The 23510-nt window shown below is 45.1% G+C and overlaps 1 protein-coding gene across 1 annotated transcript in view; it reads left to right on the top strand.

Moving 5' to 3' along the window:
- Positions 1–18575, top strand: part of LOC127208573 (solute carrier family 22 member 5) — a 28121-nt gene extending 9546 nt beyond the window's left edge. Inside the window, exons 3-10 of the mRNA XM_051168079.1 lie at positions 7037–7191; positions 8131–8302; positions 9208–9334; positions 11701–11801; positions 13440–13654; positions 15343–15525; positions 16711–16846; positions 17180–18575. Coding sequence (XP_051024036.1) covers positions 7037–7191; positions 8131–8302; positions 9208–9334; positions 11701–11801; positions 13440–13654; positions 15343–15525; positions 16711–16846; positions 17180–17267 — 1177 coding nt within the window. The 3' untranslated portion in view covers positions 17268–18575. The remainder of the gene's footprint in view (positions 1–7036; positions 7192–8130; positions 8303–9207; positions 9335–11700; positions 11802–13439; positions 13655–15342; positions 15526–16710; positions 16847–17179) is intronic.
- Positions 18576–23510: the final 4935 nt, after the last annotated feature.

Here is a 23510-nt window from a genome sequence, read left to right as displayed (position 1 = left end):
AAGAGAATTAAAAAAAAATCTTTTTCGGCAGTGGTAGCACACACCTTTAATCCCAGCACTGGGAAGGCAGAGGCAGCCGGATCTCTGTGAGTTCGAGGCCATCCTGGGCTACAGAGCAAGTTCCAGGACAGCTAAAGCTGTTACACAGAGAAACCCTGTCTCGGAAAAAAAAAAAAAAATCTTTGAAATTCAAGCAATGACAGTGGTGCACATCTCTAACCCCAGTATTCAGGTCGCTGAGGCCATCTTGGCCTACTTCCTCAGCAACTAAAGTCAACAACTCATAAAGTAAAGATTGTTTATAAGGGGTTGTTGTCTTTATTGTTATTTCATCAAGGTCAGTAGCCTTTGGGAAGTTCTCAGAAGGTTCTATTATGCTATGTCCCTTTATGTAGAGCTTTGATTTCTATCACAGACAGCTGGAGTCTGCAGAGAGGACTTCAGCAGATCCTTGACCATGATGGCACTGATAGGATACTCCTAGATCCAGGAGAGCAGGGTTCTCAATCTGTGGGTTGTAAAACCCTTTCACAGCCAAGAAGAGACTTGATGCCCTATGAGCATATACAGGGAGAAGAGGTCCCCCTCATACACAGTCATAGGGGAGGGGAGTAAGGGGAAAATGGGAGGGAGGGAGGAATGGGAGGATACAAGGGATGGGATAACAATTGAAATGTAATATGAATAAATTAATTTAAAAACCCCTTTCACAGGGTTCCCATATAGATATCCTGTATGTAATATATTTACATTATGATTTTTTTTTTGTTTTTTTTTTTTTTTGGTTTTTTGAGACAGGGTTTCTCTGTGTGGCCTTGGCTGTCCTGGACTTGCTTTGTAGACCAAACTGGCCTTGAATTCACAGAGATCTGCCTGCCTCTGTCTCCCTGAGTGCTGGGATTACAGGTGTGTGCCACCACGCCTGGCTACATTACAATTCTTAACAGTAGCAAAATTCAACTTATGAAGTAGCAATGAAAATAAGTTTATGGTTAGGGGTCATCACAACATGAGAAATTTTATTAAAGGGTTACTGCATTAGGAGGGTTGATGACCACTGCAGTAGAGGGCACACAGAGAAGTCCAATTGAGACAGAATTCTGTCTGGGGAGCAAAGCTGCATTTCTTTGTCACATATACTCGGGGTTATATAATTGCATTTTTATATCTATGGATCATTCTCACATCAATATTCAAAATTTTTGTTTGTAGTTTTCTAAGTTTTTATTATCATTTTGTGGATGAGGGAGAGTTGTACAAGCAACAACATGTATTTGCAGGTCAGGAGACATCTTTGACATTAGTTCCAAGGATCTAGCTAGGAACCATTAGGCTTTATAGCAAACACTTTGCACACTGACTCATCTTTCATGCCTTTCTAATTCGATTGATTGATTGATTGATTGAGTAATGCATCATCTTTCCTTCCTTAGCTAAACTGGTCCTTGCTATATAAGCCATGTTGACATTAAACTTATGGCAGTCTGCCTGCCTAACCTTCCTGATGCTAGAATTACAAGGATCTACTCTCAGCTAATGAAAATATACATAAACTGCATATCTCATTAGATTTATTTTTCTAACATCACCTAGTGATAAAAAGGAGAAATGTTCCATAGTCACCAGCATTATTAAAAAGGTCAGTAGGCTATGAACATAGATTGCTGACTTTGGCTGAACCTGAGATACCTCCCTGTTGCGGAATGACACTGCTCTGAGTTTAGTAACAAGCGTCAATTGATTGCTTTCATTAGCAAATATGTAGCATGTAAGATGTGTCAAGCTTCCTTCTGAGCACAGCACACTTTAAAAACCAAATAAGTAACCATATCCTGACAACCCTCTGACAGGAACTGTTATTCCCATTTTATAAGTGGGGAAAGTAAAACAATAGTTATGTGTCCAGGGTTACATAGCACGTAGGGGGCTGTCTTGAGGCCCAGGGCTCCTTGCTCTTCAGGTTTTCTGTACACTGCCCAAGATCTCTATTCCTTTTGGCAAGGCAGATAGATATAGTTAACTTATTGAGGAAGTGATTCTTTTCCTTGGCCATGGGAATGATGCCAGAGAAGGACAGGGTGTTGTGGGATTGTCCAACGGGCATTACTGAGAAATAAAGTGTGAACTGAAAGTTGAAAAATGAGTAGAAATTTGTTGTCAAAGAGATGGAGAGATGAAGAGCATTCTGGGCAGGAAGAACTGCCATATGTTAAAATCTAGTCAGAAGATTGGGAATAGAAAAAGTCCACTGTGGTTGAGATCTGGAGAGTTGGGTGGAGACAAGGCCGTAAGGCAAGCTGAGGCCTGAGCAGATGGTCAAAGTGAGGAGCCTTGAGAGCTATTTTTTGTTTTGGTTTGGTTTTGGTTTTTAAACCCAAGTGTGACTATCAGGTGTACATTTTGAAAAGGAATTTGATAGGCCAGTTAAGAGATTTTCCAGTGGTACATGCAAAAGATGATAGGGGCTAAGCATAGGACCAAAGCTGCTAGAGATGGAGAGATGAGGTAGTGAAGTCTGGAAGACTTGCTGACTGGTCAGATGGGAAATGTGGGGAGGGAAAAGGTCTCTGGTCTAACAAACTGAGAGATTATGCTCTTTTCTAACTAAGACAGAGAATGACATCTTTAGAGAAGACATTGCATGCTATTGGAAAGTATTGAGTTTGGGGTGATTATGAGACCCCCTCTAATTGGAGAGATTCAATGTGTTGTTGCATGTATGGCTACTCCATGAAAGGTTCCAGTAGGTACAATGCCAGAGAAAGGCCAGGCCCAGGCTGAGAGGTCCTCCAGGTAGAGGGGAGGGAGTCATGAGTGGAATGGCCACTGAATCTCAAAGGAATTGAGCTGATGTCTATAGCAAGAAGGGAGGTGCCCCAAGTTCATGTCAGTGTGTCCTAGATTAAATAGATCTTTATGAGCCAGCTTAAGAATCTGTTTGTTTACCATGCATGGAACACCATGATTATGCGAGGAAAGTGTTTAAGTTTCACACTAAAGTGGGGTGGAGTAGCAACAAACATTTTATGGTCAGGATCACCTCAACATGAGGAACTGTATTAAAAGGCTCACAGCGTTAGGAAGGCTGAGAACCACTGCTCTAGACTGAATGCTTTCCCCTTGTCAGCAGTTACTTCCTCCTTTGGACCTCATCGGTGCCCTATTGTCAGGGAGATGGTCCCAGGATGACCAGTCCTACCCTTAGAGTCTGAGCTCCTTTGTTCTATCTCTGTGGACCCAGGAACCATTTCTTTTGTGCACTTCTCTCACTGTATAATGGTGTGTCCAGCAGCATGGTAGATGAAAGTGTGGTTCATGTTGTCTCATCAACCAGGCAGTAGCTGCTTGAGGGCAGAAGTAGATTTTTTTTTTTTTTTAAGATTTATTTATTGTGTATGCTTGCACTATACCTGCACACCAGAAGAGGGCACCAGATCACACTATAGATGGTTGCGAGCCACCACGTGGTTGCTGGGAATTGAACCCAGGTATTTTTTTGTTTGTTTGTTTGTTTGTTTGTTGTTTTTTTTGTTTTTTTTTGTTTTTTTTAAGCAGAAACATTGCAAGTGCCTAAGAGAGCAATCATTCATTGAATGTGCATGGTATATGAGCCAGCTGGAACCAGTCTCAAGCAGAGTCTGCTGCTTTCCCTCAGATTGACCTGTTCCTTCCTTTTATGACACCTACTTTAAAATAAAAAGACTCTAAACAACAACAAACAAGTCTGATTTTTTTTCTATCTTTTCATTTTATGTCTTTTTTTTTCTCACAAGTCTGATTTTTAAAGTGAGTCCAAACACAGAAAGTCACAGGATAAATGTGTGACCTAATGAATTATTCCATTAGTAGTTTTCATTAGTAGTTGGAAAGTGGGGGAGGGATTAAGGTACATTGTTTTTTGGGGGTAAGAGATTTCTTAAAGTAGTTATTAATATCATAGGCAGGCAGGCAGCAGCCAGCATGGCAGGAGTTCAGAGAACAATTGAGGTCCACACAGCACAGTGGCGGTCCCTTCTATACTCTTCATAGTGAGGGGTCTGGGAAGGAGATTGAAAAGTTGCCTCTTTAGCCATGCTTGGCTGTTACTAGGAGTAATCAGGGAGTGGTAAGTTCGAGAATGCAGGTGATGGACAAACCTCTCCCCTGATGGCTCATGGTTGGAGGCATCTCTAAGGATGGGGAGGGTAAGAATCTAGAGATACCAGTTTTTTTTAGTTCTGGAAACCAAGTTACTTTAGATTCTGTCATTGTCACAGTTCCACCAAAGTGGAAGCAACCTGCAAGTCAGGCAGGAGAACTTTGTCCAGAAGCCCACCCAAACATGTAAAATTCTGAATTCTGAACACGGGAAAATGGCACAGTTGGTAAAGGGCCTGCCCACCACCATGAAGTTCTGCGTTCTGTCCCTAGCACCTATGTACACATCTTGGTGGCATGGTGTGCCTCTGTAATCTCTGTGACTGAAGGACAGGCACAGGAGGCTCCCTGGAGCTTATTGGCTGGCCACCTTAGCCTAGTGGGTGAGTTCTAAATGCCAGTGAGAAACCCTGTCTTACAATGAAGTGGACAGATACGCATAAAGACACTGAGATTGACCTCTGGTCTGCATGTGCCTATACACACTTGTGCACAGAACACACATGCACAGACACACCAAATAAAACCTCCAAACTGACATTCTTGGGTAAAGAGGGCTGTGTAAAGAGAGTAGAAAGCTTATGCCCAGGGAAGGGATTGATGCATGCTTTGATGGTATTCAGAAAAACTGCAACACAGTAGGCAGAGTGGATACCTAGAAACCTGAGAAAGCATTATTTCAGCTATATTAGAGGGTCCTTCCCAAAGAGACTAGTGAGTGAGTCTACATGGATTTGGGAGAAGATCCACCATGTATGTACATATGAATGTGTTTTCCAAAAAAAAATCCATGACCAAAAGAAAACAGAAACATTAAAGAAAAGAAAAGAAAAGAAACATGCTAATCTTAGCAAAGACAGCAGCCTACACTGTAGGTAATGACTGGAGGCTCCTGCTTCTCTGCTGCCTTTGTGCAGTTGCCCATTATTTATCCCCATAATAGACATTTTATATGTTAGATTTTCCTTTTGCAGTTGTTTTTGTTTTCATTTCATTTGTTCTGGAAGCTGAACCCAGGTCCTTGTGTGTGCTAAGCATGCACTCTGCCACTGAGCTATACCCATCTCCTCCAATTATTTTGAATTACAAGTATGTGTTCTATAATTCATTGCTCTATATATTTCATTTTTACATAACTTCCCGTTATAAGCACGTAGATTGTATACAGGCTTTTTCATTTTGTGCATTTCATGAAAATTTGGTTCCATGAAAGTACATTATCCCAACATCAATTTTGAGTATAACTTGTGCTAATATGTTGAAACTTCCTCAATAAATGAAGATATACTTTTTTGTACATCTGCACTCATGAAAGGTAAAAATTCCTCCACATCCTTCCTTGAGTGGAAAACCATGAAGGTTTTTTGTATTTTTGTTTTGCTTTGTTTATCTGAAGAGTTAGATTGGGGGTTGGAGAGACAGCTCAGACCTGAGAGTTCTTGCAGAGGACCTGGGTTTGATTTCCAGCACCTACATACAGGCTCACAACCATTTCTTACTCCAGATCCTTGAAATCTGATGCCTCTTCTGGCCCCTGAGGGCACCAGGCATGCACATTATACACAGACATACCTGCAGGCAAAAATACCTATACAAATAAAATTAGTTTTTCCAAAACTATGTTTCCCACATTTTGATCCTTTGAGATTTTTTAGATCCTTCAGAATCTCAGCATTCAAGATTATGGAGTTCAGGAGGTTTGTCTTTTGATTTGATTGACCAAATTCCTCTTGTGTAATTTCTTTGTGGGAGGAATAGCTCTTTTATTCACATATATAAAATATATTATATATAAAATATTACATATATGTGATATTTTATATTCGTATGTGTGTGTGTTTGTATGATATGTTCCTACTATGAAGCCCTGGCTGGCTTGGAACCCATAGAGATCCACCTGCCTTTGTCTCTGCAGTGCTAGGATTTAAGGAATTTGCCACCACACCAGACCCCTCTTTAAATACAAGTTTCATCTTGTCCATTTACAAAATGTAGTATGTCTGTGGGCTGTAGAGATGGCTCAGCACTAAGAGCACTGGCTGTTATTCGAAAAGACGTAGATTCAATTCCCAGCACATACATGGCAGCTTACAACCATCTGTGACTCAGGTTCCAGGAGATTCGATACCCTCTTCTGACCTCTACCTACACTAGGCATGTGTGTATACCATGCACATAAAATAATAAAATGAATTTTAATTGTGTATATCTTTTAATCTATGTTATTCTGTTTTGTTTTGTTTTGTTTCCTTCTGTACCTTTTTCTTTGCCTTGAGGTTTATCTACTGAAGAGCCCTGAGCAGTTCCATTGTAAAATTTCCTTCGTCAGGTCTGGGTGATCTTCCCTTATTCTCCACATCTAGCAGATAGGCAGTTACATTCATAGAGCCAGGGATAGTCCCTGTAATAAGATGATAGGACAGCATCATGAGGTTGGCAGTCACTCAAACACAGGCCCATGTCAGATCATAGGACGCTGTTTAATGGTGACACAGAATTTTTTCTCTTTTTGCTAATTATTTTCAGTACTTTTATAAAACATTCTTCCCCCACACCTTTTTCTGTTTATTGATATCATTGACAAAGGAAGGTCAGGATAAATGACCAGTCTTCATTTACCATGAGTTATGTTCTGCCTTTAAAAATCATTTTAAATATATGGATTTAAAAGCATAACAAGTGCCTTTCCATCCCCTGCAGTCATTAGCATTATTGTGGCCATGCCTTTGGGGCAGCCTGGATGGTCAAGGTAAGAATTTGTGCTGCAAAGTGTGGAATTCAATGTCAGCATGGAGACTAAGAGAGTAGGACTACCCTGATGACAGTCCTTGTGGCCTGAGAAAGTCCCTCTGAGTGGAGCCTGTTGACACTGCCTCTGTGACCCTCCTTTCCTCTCCAGGTTTGGTCGGAAGAACGTGCTGTTTTTGACCATGGCTATGCAGACTGGCTTCAGCTTCCTGCAGGTCTTCTCTGTGAACTTCGAGATGTTTACTGTGCTCTTTGTCCTCGTTGGCATGGGTCAGATCTCCAACTACGTGGCAGCATTTGTCCTGGGTATGGACATCAGGTTGGAGTTGAGTACTTGATCCTGTGTTTCACTTTACTAGAGACAAGTTGTGATTGATGTCCCTCCTGGGGAACATGGCTGGACTTCCTTAGTAACTAGTGTTAATCTAGGTTACCAGCTGGGAAATAGAGCCAGACCAGTTCCTGACTTCTGATGTCCAGTTCTCGGCTGGCCTCTGACTTGGGCCTCTTGGCCTTATTAGTCCTTCAGTTATTAACTAGAATTCGTCATGGAGCACCCCTTTTTAAGGCTTGCACAACAAGGGCTTAGGAAACTGAGCAAAGGAGGCACAGCAAGGGGACATGGCTGTGACGGGTAGGCTCCCCGGGAAAAGGAGATGCTGCAGAGCATTGGTGGATATCAGTGTCTGCCAAGGAGAGTGGGTTGAACAGTCCAGTTGAAGTTCTGGTTAGTCTTCTCTGACCCTTCAAGGCTCTGACTCAGACAGGCTACCTTGTTCCCACTGGAAAGCTTCCAGTCTCCCTGGTGGAAGAGCCTTGCTCTAGTTAATGAGGTCACAGGGTCTCTTCAGTTGTATTGTGGAAAGGATGACTATTTTCTTTTCACACTTACTAAAACATTTTTCCTCAAAGGATAATAGTTAGCATGTGCAGCTTTAGTAGTGACTTTGCCTTTGGTGGATTCTTCCTCGTGTAAGGACTTAAAGGGGCCTAACACTCTTTAGCATGTGTCTGAGAGGGATGATGATATTTTCCTGAGAGCACTGTGACCTAGGGACCTCAGAGAAACACCCCAGGAACAAATCAGAGCAGACTTAGTTCAGATGCAACCCTTCCCAGAGCCTAAGAACACAGAGCTAATTCTGGCTCCCTCCTTGTCTCTATGTTGAAAATGATACCATAGAAGGTTCATAAGGAAACAACCCTAATTAATGATTAACTTGATTTCTCCCTTGTTTTGAACAGGAACAGAAGTTCTTTCCAAATCAGTTCGAATTATATTTGCCACCTTAGGAGTTTGCATATTTTATGCATTTGGCTTTATGGTGCTACCTCTCTTTGCATACTTCATCAGAGACTGGAGGATGCTGCTGCTGGCTCTCACTGTGCCAGGGGTGCTGTGCGGGGTTCTCTGGTGGTGAGTGTGGCCCTGCCCTTTGGGCTACCTACACTGTGGGGTGGCTTCTGTCTCATGTCCAGTAGAGGACAGCCATAGCCCCCAAATCCCAATTCTAGATCCCAGAGAAAAACAAGTGAATATTATTTAACAATCAATTTAGAAAGTCTCTCCATACTAAGTAAAGCCAAAACAACACAAAATTCAAAGACATAGCAAGCATCTCCTCTACCCTGTTCTACACAGAGAGGCAGAGGCAGGCAGATCTCTGAGTTCGAGGCCAGCCTGCTCTACAAAGTGAGTTCAGGGTAGCCAAGGCTACACAGAGAAACCCTGTCTCGAAAAAAAAAAACAAAGCAAAACAACAACAACAACAACAAAAACACCAAAAAAGAAAAAGCCAAAAACAAAACAACAACAACAACAAAAATTGCTGCAAGCAGCTAGGGGCCAAGAGAACCCATGGGAGGTTCTCAGATCCCAGCAAAGCCTGGGCCATAGTCGATTGATGCCGGGTGTTGGAGGAGCTTCCTTGAGTGACTATGCAGAGAAAAGCACTCCAGCTTGACAGAAGGATCTGGTGGGCCTAACTCAGCAGAAGTCAGGCATCAGGAGCCCATCTTGTACCTTCTCCTTAAAGCCCAGAAGGGGACACCATCACTGCAGACATGGAGGTGGCAGCCAAAGTGGGGATCCCCTTGGCATGTACAGTGTGCTACAGTTTTTGCTCACTGCAGTCAGTGTCCAGCAGAGCTCATATCTCAGGTAGTTACTGGGCCATCTCTATTTCTGCCTTACGAACACCTGACACTCCACACACCTGCCTCTGCATCTGAAACCTCATTTCCATCTGTAGTTAAGCCATGTCCAGCCTCTGGGAGAGCAAGTGAGCAGGAAGCCTCACTAGATTGTACCTGTGCTTCCAGGTTCATCCCTGAGTCCCCCCGATGGCTCATCTCTCAAGGACGAATTAAAGAGGCAGAGGTGATCATCCGCAAAGCCGCCAAAACCAACAGGATCGTTGCACCTTCCACTATCTTTGATCCAAGTGAGGTAGGTAAATACCATGTGGAAGCTGGTGGGAGGCTCACACTGGCCATTTGAGGTCAGCAGCATACAGCACAGCTCACAGGAGCTTAGTCCTTGCCCTGCCCAAGCCATGGCCATCCCAAAGGTAAAGGCTGTTAAAATGCACAAGTTGAAGGAACAGAGAGATGATTCAGTCTGTAAAGTGCTTGCCACGCAAGCATGAGGGCCTGAGTTCAAATCCCAGCAGCCAACTAAAAAGCCAGGCATGGCAGAGTGTGCCTGGGGATGTCACATCCCAATACTGGGGAAGCAGAGACAGGAGGACCCCAGGGGCTTACTGGTCAGCCAGTTCAGCAGTCAGTGAGAGACCCTGTCTCAAAGATAAGGTAGAAACGGGATTGACGATGACACCCCAGGTCAACCTTTAGTCTACACACACACACACATTCAGAAGCATGTACACATACAAACCTGAGAAGCTAAGCAATGGGTTCCAACTACCTAATTCTCTCCATGGATTTGTTTGTTTGTTTGTTTGTTTTTTGTTTTTTGTTTTTCAACTCAGGGTTTCCTTCACAAAGCCCTGGCTGTCCTGGAATTCTCCCTGTAGACCAGGTTGGCCTTGAATTCACAGAGATCTGCCTACCTCTGCCTCCTTAGTGCAAAGATTAAAGGTATGTGGCACTACTGCCTGGCCCTTTTTAAAAAGATGGGTCTCATTATGTAACCCTAGCTGGTCTGGAAATCTCTGTGTAGTGTTGGCCTCAGAGTCACAAAGATCTGACTGTCTCTGCCTCCCAAATTTTGGGATTACAGTGACATGCCACTATGCCTGGCTTAATTATGTCTTTTAATAATAAACATCCTTAATGAGAAATAGGCATTCATCAACTTCAGCATTTTGGGAAGTGGTTGTTTCTTATGCTTCAGGGATTGTCAGCTTAAGATATTCAGAACATTGATAGATTTGCACTTAGCAGTGTCCTGACTCTTTTTATTATCTTAGTTTATTGTCACCCTTCATCCTGGAGCCTGGTTCTTTCTTATGGCCACTTCTGTCCCCAGGTCTCAGACCTCAGACATTCTGAGACCACCAGTTTTCTTTCTTTCTTTTTTTTAATTTATTTATTTATTATGTACACCAGAAGAGGGCACCAGATCTCATCAGAGGTGGCTGTGAGCCACCATGTGGTTGCTGGGAATTGAACTTGGGACCTTTAGAACAGCAAACAGTGCTCTTAACCTCTGAGCCATCTCTCCAGTCTGAGAACACCAGTTTTTGTGGTCCCGGTTCTTACTTCCTTTTCCCTTTCCTGCTTTCTTCAGCAGCGGGCAGTTTTCCTCAGACTCATGAGGTTGACTCCAGGCAGACATGGCTCTGGGGTTTGTCTCTGTCTGAGAAGAAAGGGGATTAGTTGCAGACAGCTGAGCAGCCATGCTGGAGTGTAAGCTGCAGGCATGTTTGAGATGCTCTGACATGATGAGGACTTGGAGCTCTTAAGAGAGGAAGCAGTTGTTATAAGCAGCCAAGAAGTCTTAGCCACAAACAGCCCTGCTGGCATCTCCCTTAAGCGGTGGCCCAGCAGCTGCGGACATTCTGCATGATCTAGAAGGGCTCTGAAGCACAGGGCTGCAGGCATTTTAAGTGAGGTGGCTTGGGTGGCATTTAAGTAAGGGGTCAGTCTGAGTAAACTCCTAAGCCTTGTTGGATTGTGAGGCTGTTTTAGACAGTTCTTTGAGTTCCAAGTTGACCTTTTGCCGAACTACTGAGCTGGTAAAAACAAGCTCCCAAGCTGGCTTAGCTAAGAAAGCAACATCGATGTGTTTAGCCATGTGGTTTAGTGATGGCCTTGGCTCTGCCGAATCTCAGAGGAAGTTAGTCTGGGTGAAGGGCGAGTCAGTTTTCCTGTTTTCAGTTAGAATATTTTTTCTGGAAGGCCAGTAACTACATGATATGAGGACTCACAGCCTTCATTCCACTTACATAACAGCTTAGTAAAACACACAGCCTTATTTTTCTCTGACTGAAAGAGCAGAGTCAGCCTAGCATAGGAATTCTTTAAAGGCCTCCCTGGGAGGTGGCCAGTGAGGATGGACAGGGTGATGCAGTGAGGTGCTTGTCTGCTTGGGCTTCTGCAGTTGCTGTACACCTCTCTTTATCCCTCATTGTCTTTCATCCTAGTTTGTCATTGATTAAGCCTGCAGGGGCATGGGGAAGGCTTGGACACCTCCCTTGAGTCATTGTACTTCTGTCTTTTCAAGGAAGAACCTTAGAACGCTCCCTAAGCCTTGAGAGGTAGATAGTGAAAATGAGGGTTCAGGTGTGTGTCTGTATGAGGCAGGTCTCCAACTTTCCCCTTCCTACACCATTAACTATTTTCTTCCTACAGTTACAAGACCTAAATTCCAAGAAGCCTCAGTCGCACCACATTTACGATCTGATCCGAACCCGGAACATCAGGACCATTACCATCATGTCCATAATCCTGTGGTGCGTAAGTGAGACTTGCCTGGGCCTTCCCCACTCTCAGGACTCTTGTCTGCAGATGTGCCTCAGACCAAAGCTGCAAGCCTCTGTCATCACGTGATGCAAACATGGCTGCCCCAAGGACATAACCGTTTTTAATGTAATGGAAACTCAGAAAAGGAGCAAATGATCATGGAGGCTGTTTGGGATCTAGGAATTTCACAAGGGCTTTGCTTAGTTTTCTTGTCCCTTGTCCCCTCCCTCAGTAGCTTATCTGTGGTAAATAGCCAGGAAGATGCTGACAGCAACTGTGCTCATGGAGACAGAGGGCAATCCCGTCAGTGGGGCCATATTGCTGTCATTTGCACAAACCCTGCACACCCTTTCCCTCATCTGGCTGCTTCTTCTTAAACATGTTCTCTGTTGGTGATCCCCACTCTCTGGATGGGATATTTGGGGGTTTGAAGAAGGGTCTCAGTGAAGACGCTTTATCCTTTAGGTTCCAGAGGCTGCTAAGAGCTTTCTGGAAACATGAAAATGGGGTGTGGCCCTTCTGTACTAAAGTCAAGGCCATGGCCTGGATGTCTTCCCCAGGTTTCTGACAGGGTGTTGCACAGTTATCAAGAAAGCATCTGTGAGTCGCCAGGGAGAAGGAACGAGGCTGCCTGCATAGCCTTGGGATACTGGCGATCCATGAGTCTTCTGGAGGAGTGGTGATAAGATGGTGGGAGGGTAGTTACACCTCAGAGTTCTTACTAATGGACTCAGCCAGCTTTGGAGCAGTAAGTTAGCTTCTTTCCTGGTTTGGAGTGAAGATCAGCCTGTGAGTCACCCTTTTCCAAGAAATTCTCTGAGATGCCTGAAAGGCAGTGTGGCACACCTGAATCTGTCTCCAGAACAGGCCTAGCATGGAGACTGTACCTCAGACTTCCAGCCTGAGCTATACCACCAACTGTGAATCACCCACACTCTCCTGCTCTGGAGTGCCCTGGGGCTTCTGAGCCTACTCTTTTCCATCTCTCTGCCAGCTGTGTTGTCAACCTATACTGAGTCAAAGATAGTTTGGTTTACAAAGAGTGCGGGTCATCAACAGAGGACACCTACTAGGATCAGAGCCAGGCATGGGGGTGGTATAAAAAATGGTGAGGCCTCACCATTGGGAGCTCCCTGTTCCAGAGCACAGTAGGGTAGGTGTGCTGTCAGCCTCTTCCTGGCTGTTCATAGATAGTCTTCTGAGGGTCTTTCTTCAAACATTGTGCTATATTCCACCTTACTCCTCTCCTTCTGTCACACTATACCCAATCCCTTACTCACTCTCCAGCTCCTCTGACAGTTGCTGTTTGGAGAAGCACATACAGCAGGGAATAAGGTTTTAGCAAATGCTTCTGAGTAGATTTCCTAGTGATTAAGTCAGTGTTAACATGTAGGCTGTTTTACTGAGATTCTTTATGGAATGTTCTGAGGGCTAACTGGCAAAGATATATACATGGCTCACTATGGTCAGGGAAAGACAACTTTTGTGCTATGAAGTAAGGCACAGGGTGAGGTCTACTACTGCCCTCTCATTTCCTTCATCAAGAGCAGTTCAGAATTCTCAAGATGAGTGTTTGTGAAGGTGTGTGGGTCTGCAGAGACAGGTGCTCTCTTCTGTACCCTTTACAGGCTGACCATATCAGTGGGCTATTTTGGACTTTCTCTTGACACTCCTAACTTGCACGGGAACATCTATATGAACTGCTTCCTTTCGGCTGCTGTTGAAGTCCCAGCGTATGTGTTGGCCTGGCTGTTGCTGCAGTACTTGCCCCGGCGATATTCCATCTCTGCCGCCCTCTTCCTGGGTGGCGGTGTTCTTCTCTTCATGCAGCTAGTGCCTTCAGGTATGAACCATATTTATTTGCAGACTTGAGTCTTCTGTGCTTAGTTTTCCTTGAATCCAGCTATTAATGAAGTGAATGCAGTCAAGACCTTTACATCTGTGTCACAAGTATACATACTCACTTCAAAATCAAAAGATGGGGTCACAAACCCAGAGCGTTCTTCATGGCCTGGGCTTTGTTCAGTGGTAAGAAAATACTAGGCTGTTGGTTAGTTAAGCCCTAAGCCCAAGTTAACATGTTCCTATCTCTTTCCCTCTCTAGAATAAACAGCAATGCAGTCCTTCTATCTCTGTCTTATTTAATTATTCATAGAACAGCTGGAGGGGTCTGCATGGAATCTCTTTCTAGTAGAGAAGACCACAAACAAGTTAGACGCTATTTCTCTGCAGATGTTTCTCTGAGTCTCTGTGAACAGAAACAAAGGAAGCAGGAGCTCGTTAAAGAGCAGTCACGGGAGCACCCTGAACAAGAGGCATTCCGTAGAATTAAATGAGGGAGCAGAGCACCACGAGAAAGTCAGGGAGAACATTTCAGAGGATTTGATAGAGAGGACAGAGCTAGGCATAGTGGGTCACACCTGTAATGCCAGCCCCTGGGAGGAGGATGCAAGAGAATCAGAAATTCAAGGTTATCCTTGGCTATCTGGGGAATCTGAGACCATCCTAGGTTACGTGAGACCATAACAACAACAACAACAACAACAATGCTGAATTCTGGCAAGTATTGAGCCAGTGTGCTTCAGGGTGACAAATGAACTAGTAATCAACAAAAAAGAAAGAAAGAAAAAAAAGGTCTAAGAGGCATTGAACAGGGTTTTTCTGGTAAACCTGCCTTGGTACCCCACTAGTGGGCAGGAGGAATCCTTTCTCACAACCTGTAGAACAGATGACAAGCCTTATTTGCCCATCACTTGGCAGAATCATTCCTGCCCCTGTGGCTTTTGGAACCTGTGATAGTTACTTTGAGGCCTGTGGTACTGAGGCCCTTCCTCACGGGAATAACAGAAGGAACTCAGGGGTGGCTGTAGTGGTTCTCACAGAGCTCAGAGTGACCTGTGGGACACTTAGTTATACTCACCAGGCAGTGAAGTCTATTGGAGGATCATCCCTAAGTTCAGGTGGTTTATAGATTCCCCCCTCCCCCCACCAATGGTTTTATTACACTTATTCATGTGAATCAGGGAGACATGTTTTCCAGCACCATGTAGAGGTCAGAGGTCAACTTGCAGGAAGTGGGAAGAGTAGGTTCTCTCCCTCTAGTGTGTGGATTCTAGGGATCAAACTCAAGTTCCCAGGCTTGGCTGAAAGCTCTGTTGCCCACTGAGCTCCCTGGAAGCCCAGATCTATGAGCTTCTTGAGTAGACCGGAAGCATGAGCTGAGTTAGGCCTGGACTCCCCCGTTCATATCCAAGTCCTTAGTGAGTCCCACAGTGCCTCCATATGAGGTTCTGGAGACGCAGCTCATCCCTAACACAGGATGGCTTCTGCAAGGCAGGTGGACTGGGCAGACGGGCGCTTACCATCTCGGCCTCTGCTCTCCTTTTAGTAATCTCCTTAGAGAGACATCTTAGCCATGATGCTTCAGACCAACTCTCTCTACCTCACATCAGGGAGAAAAGGGAAGAGAGCTTTTTAGGGGCAGCCCTTACACTGATCCCTCTTGCCTTTGCTCTTTCCTTGTCTCTTCAGAGTTGTTTTATCTGTCTACTGCCCTGGTGATGGTGGGAAAGTTTGGAATCACCTCTGCTTACTCCATGGTCTATGTGTACACAGCTGAGCTGTACCCCACTGTGGTGAGAAACATGGGTGTGGGGGTCAGCTCCACAGCATCCCGCCTCGGCAGCATCCTGTCTCCCTACTTTGTTTACCTTGGTAAGTACCATGGTGCACTGGAGCGATGGGACAGAAGCTCTAAGTGGCTTTAGTGTGAGCTGGAGAACAAGCGTCTGTAGTTAGCAGGATGCGTCACTTCCTGGATCCCTGGCTGGAGAAGGTTCTTTTCCAAGTGTAGTGTGGAGGAGACACTCACTTGCAAGTGGAGAGTAACTCATAGGCCAGCTAGAGGGCATGAGAAAGTGTGGGGGTTCCGTTTCAGTCTCCCCTGACACTCCGTCACAAAGTGCAACTTTTTTATCCTAAGAAATGCTTTAGGGAGCCAATGTCTTTACTGGAGGAATTTCTTCTTGGAGTTAGGAACATGAAGAGAGCCATCTCCATTCAAGGCGTCTGATGGGCTGACTAAGTTGCCGTAACTTAGAACCCTTCATTCATTCAGTGTATATGCAGAGATCTGAGGACAGTTTAGGGGTCAGTTCTTTTCTTCTACCATGTGGATCCTGGGGACCCAACTCAACTCACCAGGCTTAGTAACAAGTAATTTAACCAGCTGAACTATCTCCCTGGTCTCCACTTTGCTTTTCAAGACAGTAGCTCACTAAGTTGTATGTGCTGGGCTTACACTCGCTCTGTAGTGCCAGTGGCCCTTGAACTTTTGCTCCTCTTACCTCAGCCTGCCCAGTAGGTGGCATACAGGCTTGCATGGCACACTTGGCAGGGTGTTTTATGTCATTTGACGTTGTACATAGCAGGACCCCAGTTTCTCTGGCTCAGAAAAGTGCTCCCTCCTGGCAGCTTCTCCTCCACACATAGCTCTGGAGAGGACCTGCCAGTGTCCAGAGAATAGCATGTACTCTGCGTGAGTGCTCCATGGCCTGAGTGGGGCAGTGGGACCATGTCTAACCCGAATGCACATCAGACTGTGACACATCTGTAGAGGTGGAAAGTTGTTCCTGTCCTGGACAAGCACCTTGTGCTCTTGGGAATCCTGCAGCTTGCTGTCTCTGTTCCCCTATACCTCTACCCTACTACTTGTGGACACTGCTGGACCTCTGGGCACATCTGTGCCAGGCCTGGGTTCTGGAACTTTCTAGATACCAGACTTCACTCTGGAAACTCAGGCTTTGGGGAGCCCTAGAGCCAACAGGAAGGTGAGTCCTATATGGAGTGCTGACAGAATAAAGGGCCTCACTGTAACCTGGGCCCTCTGCTTGACCACAGGTGCCTATGACCGCTTCCTGCCCTACATCCTCATGGGAAGTCTGACCATCCTGACAGCTATCCTCACCCTCTTCTTCCCAGAGAGCTTTGGTGTCCCTCTCCCAGACACTATTGACCAGATGCTAAGAGTCAAAGGGTAAGCGACCTCCCTCTGAACACTGGGCACATTGTGTCTGGGACTGGCCAGCTTTAGGGGCCTTCTCCTTAAACTAGTGCTCCCTGCATCCTCTGTCTCACAATGCCTGGACTACTCTAACCACAGTGCTATCTGGACAGTGGCTTATCCTATGTGAACAGGTGTACCTTTGCATGCCCATGAAAGCAAGAGCGCTGGCTTAGTGCAAAGACCAAGAAAAACATCTAAATTTGCCATGTGTTGTGTTTTCTACAGATCTGCTGTGTCTATTTTGATACTAGTAAGTATCTTTTTAAAGTTTGTTAGTAACATTTGTTTTGGTTGTCTTAATAGAATAAAACAATGGCAAATCCAAGGCCAGACCAGAACTCTAAAAGATGGTGAAGAAAGCCCAACAGTCTTAAAAAGCACAGGCTTGTAATACCCACTCCAGAGGCTGAGAAACTGGATGGAAAACCAACATGTTGTCAGAAATGCTGTCAATGACCCAGGGCTTTTCTGTTTTGTCGACCGTGTGTCTGATGTGCTCTTGGATGGGGGCATCTATCCTGGAGAGCCACCTTCCTTCAGGGACACCAAGCTAACTACAGACAGCTTGTACATCCCACTACAGAGACGGACTTGGGCCCTCCACAGAAGTTAATGAGTCTCTTGAACCAGTGGGACTTGGAAGACTATGAAAACATCTGCTAGGCATGCTTTGTTATTTTAGAAGACCTAATAAGGTCACAGATAGAACCACAGGTCTGTTTTTCCTCCTTTCCCTAACTGAAGAACTTACAGGAAAAGGAGTGGATGTGGCTCAGTGGCAGTGTGCTTGCCTGGATGCCCGGGGCCCTGGGTTCAATCAGATGCACCAGAAGGAAAAAAAAAAATTATTTTTAGAAAGTAATGATTCCATGGGGAGTTTGATTTCTCATCTTTTCTAAGTTACAAAAATCCTAACTTTGATTATTTTAACCCACAACTGAAGAACACAAGACCTAGGGAACCCTAAAGGAAACTAAAGTGGAAGCAGGTATGTAAGGCAGGCAGGCAGTGTGGGCACTGAGATGGTTCAGTCCCACAGCCATCTGTGCTGTGTGTCTGGTCAGAGTCCCAGGATTGTCACACCCTGTGAGAAATCCACTGTTGAGGACAAGGCGTGGCTTCCACTGCTGGGTAAATCAGAATTCTGGCTATCACACACTTACCTGTGTCTTGAAAGAAATGCATGGAGAACAAGGCATCCTTTCCCTCTCTCAGCACTGTCATGGGGGTTGTTTGGTTTGTCATCTGCTGTTGTGTCTCAAGTCACCCTTCTGCAAAGACATGGCAACAGTCTGTGTATTTCTCGGCCCAGGATTACCCTGGCTGTAGTATGCAGTTGCCACCACCCAGGGCCTTCCCAGCTTTAGCCACTAGCACTGCTGAGTGCCAAAAACAACACTATGCTTGTTCCTTTTACGCTGTATAATCATGGGGAAAATTACAAGAAGAAATGTAAATTGTGTTCACATTCTCTCAGGGTTGCTGTCTGCAGCCATGTAACATCAGTGGGTATTTTGTGTTCCGTGCGGTTGTCTTCTCTTCAGATTATGTTGCCATGGTGCTGCTAAAGCACACACTTCACCTACTTAAAAAACAAAAACAGACAGACAAACAAAAGAAAAAGCTGTATTTTGTGAAAGCTACTGAAGTGCCTTGGGCAATGAAATCGTTTTAATAAACAATGATTTTTTTTTTTTAATAATAGCAACGGACTACAATCTTTATTCCTAGAATCTGGTCCTGACCATACCACATGCAACTCTTCTGTAGGTTAACTGTAGCAGTGGTTTGGGGTTAAGATTTACTAGTTCTGTGTAATAGGCATCTACTTAATATCGACCATGAATTGCACCAGCCTGGAGCACTTAGCCCAGGTCTCCCTGGAAACAGCCTGACCCTAGAGCTTCTGTACAGTTATGTACTGTACCTGCGAATAGGACTCTGAGGAGCAGGAATACAGAACAGGGAAGGAGGGAGCCCAGTACTGGGATGCCTTCTTGGCTTGGACAGCACCAAGCAGAGAGTATACAGTGGTCTCAATCTCTGAGGAAGCCTGGGAAATACATCTCAAAAACATCTGCACCGTGGAGAACACTGGGGAGCACTTTCCTATCATCACCCATGCAGAAAGACAACACTGGGGGCGGTGCTTGTCTCTTCTCTACACTTCCAGTTTACACAGGCATGAGTCACACACAGATCCTGCCCCTTGCATGGAAAGCAGGAAGTTATACACTGCAGACCCAAGTGAGGCCCTTCGGGCTGCACCTCAGCAAAGCTGGCCTGAGCATGCTTCACCAGGTGCTTGAAGCTACTGAGTAAGTGCTAGGACAGACAGCACTGGGCTGGGGGAGGGAGTTACAAGACACATACAGATGTTGGTGAACAGTCTGTCACAGAGCGCTCTCTGCTGGACAGTATGAATGGACCTAGGTCCAAAGCTCAGCTGATAGTTGGACAACTGAAGGGCTTGTCACTTGACAAACAGGGGCCTCTGGCTCCAGAGTAATAAGGTCCCCTCAAACCAGGTCCTGAGCTGGGATACTGATGGCCTGCCTTCTCAGAAGCCCAGATGTTGACCTGCAGTCCTGCCCACCATTTCTCCTGTGAGTGACCCTCTCCTGCACTGGCTTTTATTCTTGGTGTCTGGTTCCAGGCAGTCCTGACCACCTGAAGCAAACATTGTACTGCCTGAATGCCCTGCACTCTCTCTGTGGGGGAGGAGGCAACAGCCCAAGTCCCTTCTCCTGAAAACTCGCCCTCTGCACAAGGCTGCTGAACATGCATAGCTGTTTCTAGTGGCACCATGACTTCAGGAGGACTGTCTTCAGTAGAGCAGCATGTGAGTGAAGAGGCTCTGAATGCCTTTTGTCACTAGCTGGCAAATACATGAGGAACAAGAAAAGATGGAGAAAGAAATATTAAAACAACAACAACAAAATCTCAGCACAGATAAAGATGAAGGCAAGGATCCCAGTATGATGGTGCACATCTGCCATCCAGAATTTAAGATGGTGAGACAGGATCATAGGTTTAATCTGATGTCATCTTCTGGTCTCCACAGTCATATATACAGATATCATTTATATCATTTTTTTTTCTGGTTTGAGACAGGGTCTCTCTATATAGTTGTAGCTGTCCTGGAACTCGCTCTGTAGACCAAATTGGCCTTGAATTCACAGAGATATGCCTTTGTCTATCTCCCTAATTCTGGAATTAATGGTGTGAGCCACCACTCTCAACCAAAAAATAAATTTTAATAACATTTAAAAGATAACAGAGGTGGGGGGCTGGAGAGATGGCTCAGAGGTTAAGAGCACTGCCTACTCTTCCAAAGGTCCTGAGTTCAATTCTTAGCAACCACATGGTGGCTCACAACCATCTATAATGAGATCTGCTTCCCTCTTCTGGTGTGCAGGGGTGCCTGCAGGCAGAGCATTGTATACATAAATAAATATTAAAATAAAAAAAGATAAAGGGCTGGGTGGTGGTGGTGCATGTCTTTAATCCCAGCACTTGGGAGGCAGAGGCAGGTGGATCTCTGTGAGTTCAAGGCCAGCCTGGATTACAGAAGGAGTTCCAGGACAGCCAGAGAAACCTTGTCTCAAAAAACAAAAAAAAAAACAAAAAAGTAAATCATCCATCTAAAATGCTTGGCAATAATAAATTTATGTTGATAATAGCAAAACTACTCTTTTTCCTCTTGATCTCTCTCAACATAATGGTTAACTCTAAGGCAATTAATCCACCATATCTACCAGTTCTGTCCTTTCACCTTTATATAATTTATATAAGTTCTAGCAATCAATTTCAGGTATTTAGGCTTGCACAAGCAAGAGCCTTTACCCACTGAGCTGTCTCACTGGTCCTTGCCAAGTATTTTAATCATTTATCCCTTAATGAGAAAGCTGTCATAAAAATGATACTGTGTGGTGCTTGTGTGTTTTTGAGATTGAAGCCAGGCCTTCCAGCAAGCTAAGCCTGAGACTATGCCCCAACTCCTGAAAAAATAAAGATATATACATACATATTTTATACTACATTAAAATGCATATTAAATGATGTGTTAAAAATATTTTTTAATTCTTTATGTAAGCCACACCTATTCTTTTGGCCTTTCAGTCCAAGCTTCCTAATGGGACCTAGACTCCCTGAACATGTGACATCCTAGTGAGCTTGTGTTCCAGCTCAGGTAGTCAAGGCTCATAAGTGCTCAAGGGCTCTGTCTGTACAGGTGACTCTGTCACTCAAGCTGCTAGTGATGGAACTCAGTGACAGGGTCACACACTACACTCTCCAGGGACACTGTCTGCAGAAGGCTGGACCTGGGGTGAGGATGCCTTTGGTGTACTAGCTGCTTTTCATTCCAAAAAGGCACCAATTCTTCTCTTTGGAACTGAAGTAAAGGGAAGACCTTTCACCAGGGACCACTTTGAAACTGACATTATTTTATTCATCCTTGATGGTTCAGGGTCACATCACAAATTACATCTTTATGATGATGATTCTACTTTTGACTGCTTGCTATCTTTTATGGGCTGGTTCTCTTTTCTCTAGGGAGAAAGAGTTCCAGCCTGACCTTTACTCAGAGGATGGGGGAGCTGCTACATTCACGGAGCAAGGCTTTATAGACCAGACACTCACAAGGAAGACACGGCTGATAACTTGGCGTTGAACACAACTGCATCATAAAAGTGGGGAAGTTGAGACAAGGTGGCTCTTTGCCCATCTGGTACCTCTGCTCGTGTTGTAAAGAATTGAAGGCCTACAAAATCCTTCCAAGGCTCCAGTTTACTGTCGGGCTATCATCGTGCCTGCGTGGGTCCTCCCACAACCAGCAAGGAGATAGAAGGAAGTGTGCAGCTGTTTGCTAGGGAGAGTGGGAAGCCCAGAGGGACAAAGAGAAGCCTAAGCAGGGGAAGGCGGGTCTGGATGCAGGTCTGATGCTGAGAAAGGAGAGTGGGAAGGAAGGGGGCTGAAGCAGGAAGCGTTGCAGGCAGCAGGACAGAAGCATGGGCTAGGCCAACAGGAGGCAGAGAATTCAAACCTGGTCATTGTAGGCAAGGTCCACCTGAGAGTTGCCCCTACAAGCATTTAAATGTTATTTGTGTGTGTGTGTGTGTCTGTGTGTGTTTGCTACCTACTGTTTAGAGGTTTGTTTTATTTACTCAAAGGAACACCAAAGCACACATGTGGAGGTCTGAGGATGACTCTCAGGAGTCATGGTACCCTCTCCTTTCAACAGATGGATCCTGGAGACTGCACCACTGTGCTATCCCATGGCCTGCTACCTACTACTTATTGAATGAAGTATAGGAAAGATGTAAACTTGGCATTCTCCTTTTTAATAACAGTGCTAATCAATACTAAAACAATGAAAATCTGAAGAATTTTTCAGTCCCACAAGCCAAGAACCAAATACGGACTTCAAGAAACCACCAAGACCCCAGGCAGGCTTTGCTCCCTAGTCAGGTTATTGTAGATAAAAAGAAACCAGGGGCCTAGGTTGATGACGACCTGACTTCCATCCCCACAGCCATATAAAAGCCAACACCTGGGTAGACAGCGACAGGACAATACCTGGGCTTACTGGCCTGACAGTCTAGCCATATCTACAGGCTACAGGTTCACGGAGAGACCCTGTCTCAAAATGTAAGGTTCAGGCTGATGAGGACGGCATGTGATGATGACCTCTCAACTCCACACTCAAATGTACTCACATGCATGAGACCAGGATTTGGCTTTACCTTTGGAGATCCCTTCCTCTCTCTTCTTGACTGGTCTAGTCCAGTTTCTGTTGCTGTAATGAAACACTGATCAAAATCAAATAGGGAGGGGAGAGTCCATCACTGGGAGGAACCTGGAACCACAAACTTACTCACAGGCTATGGAGGAATGCTGCTTACCAGCTTGCCACCCCCATGGCTTGCTTTTTTATACAACCCAGGACCACCTGGCCAGTGCTGTCACTTCCCCTGTAAAGCTGGTCCCTCCCACAGCATCATCAATCAAGAAAACACCCCCACTCCCCCTAACACGTCTACAGGCCAATCTGATGGAGGCTTGAGTTGAGGGTCCTCTTGGCAACTGACTCTAATTTCTGTTTGGTTGAGAAAAAGCTGAAGCTTAATAAACCTTCCCAGGTGTGTTTACGCAAAAGCAGCCAGAGCTCCACTCTGCTCCCGTGAGTCAGAGCTGCCCTGCATCGAGGAAGAGGCCCTGACAAGGCTTGTCTAGGGTTTCTAATGTCTTCCATTTCCTTCATGCTGCAGGCAGAAAACACCTTCTGAAGGGAGGTGGGAGCTGCTGTTTGCATAATGCCATCATATGAGCTGACACACCTTCCCTTCTGTTCCTGCAGCAAACACTGAACTCTCTTGTGTAGGACACAGCCCAAGGCCTCCGCCCTGCAGGGCGTGTGCATGGTAGAGAAAGCAAGGGACTCAGAGGGTTACACGTAGTTCCTGTGGGGTTTTGGACTGCTCTCTCTGGGCTCTGTAACAAAAATCGTTTTATATTTGCTCTCTCTCTCTCTCTCTCTCTCTCTCTCTCTCTCTCTCTCTCTCTCTCTCTCTCATAGAGAGAGCATGAGAGAGGAAGTGTGTGTGTGTGTGAGAGAGAGAGAGAGAGAGAG

The sequence above is a fragment of the Acomys russatus genome, chromosome 25 (assembly GCF_903995435.1).
Source record: "Acomys russatus chromosome 25, mAcoRus1.1, whole genome shotgun sequence".
In the NCBI taxonomy this organism is placed as follows: Eukaryota; Metazoa; Chordata; class Mammalia; order Rodentia; family Muridae; genus Acomys; species Acomys russatus.
This window is presented reverse-complemented; position numbering and strand designations above follow the sequence as displayed.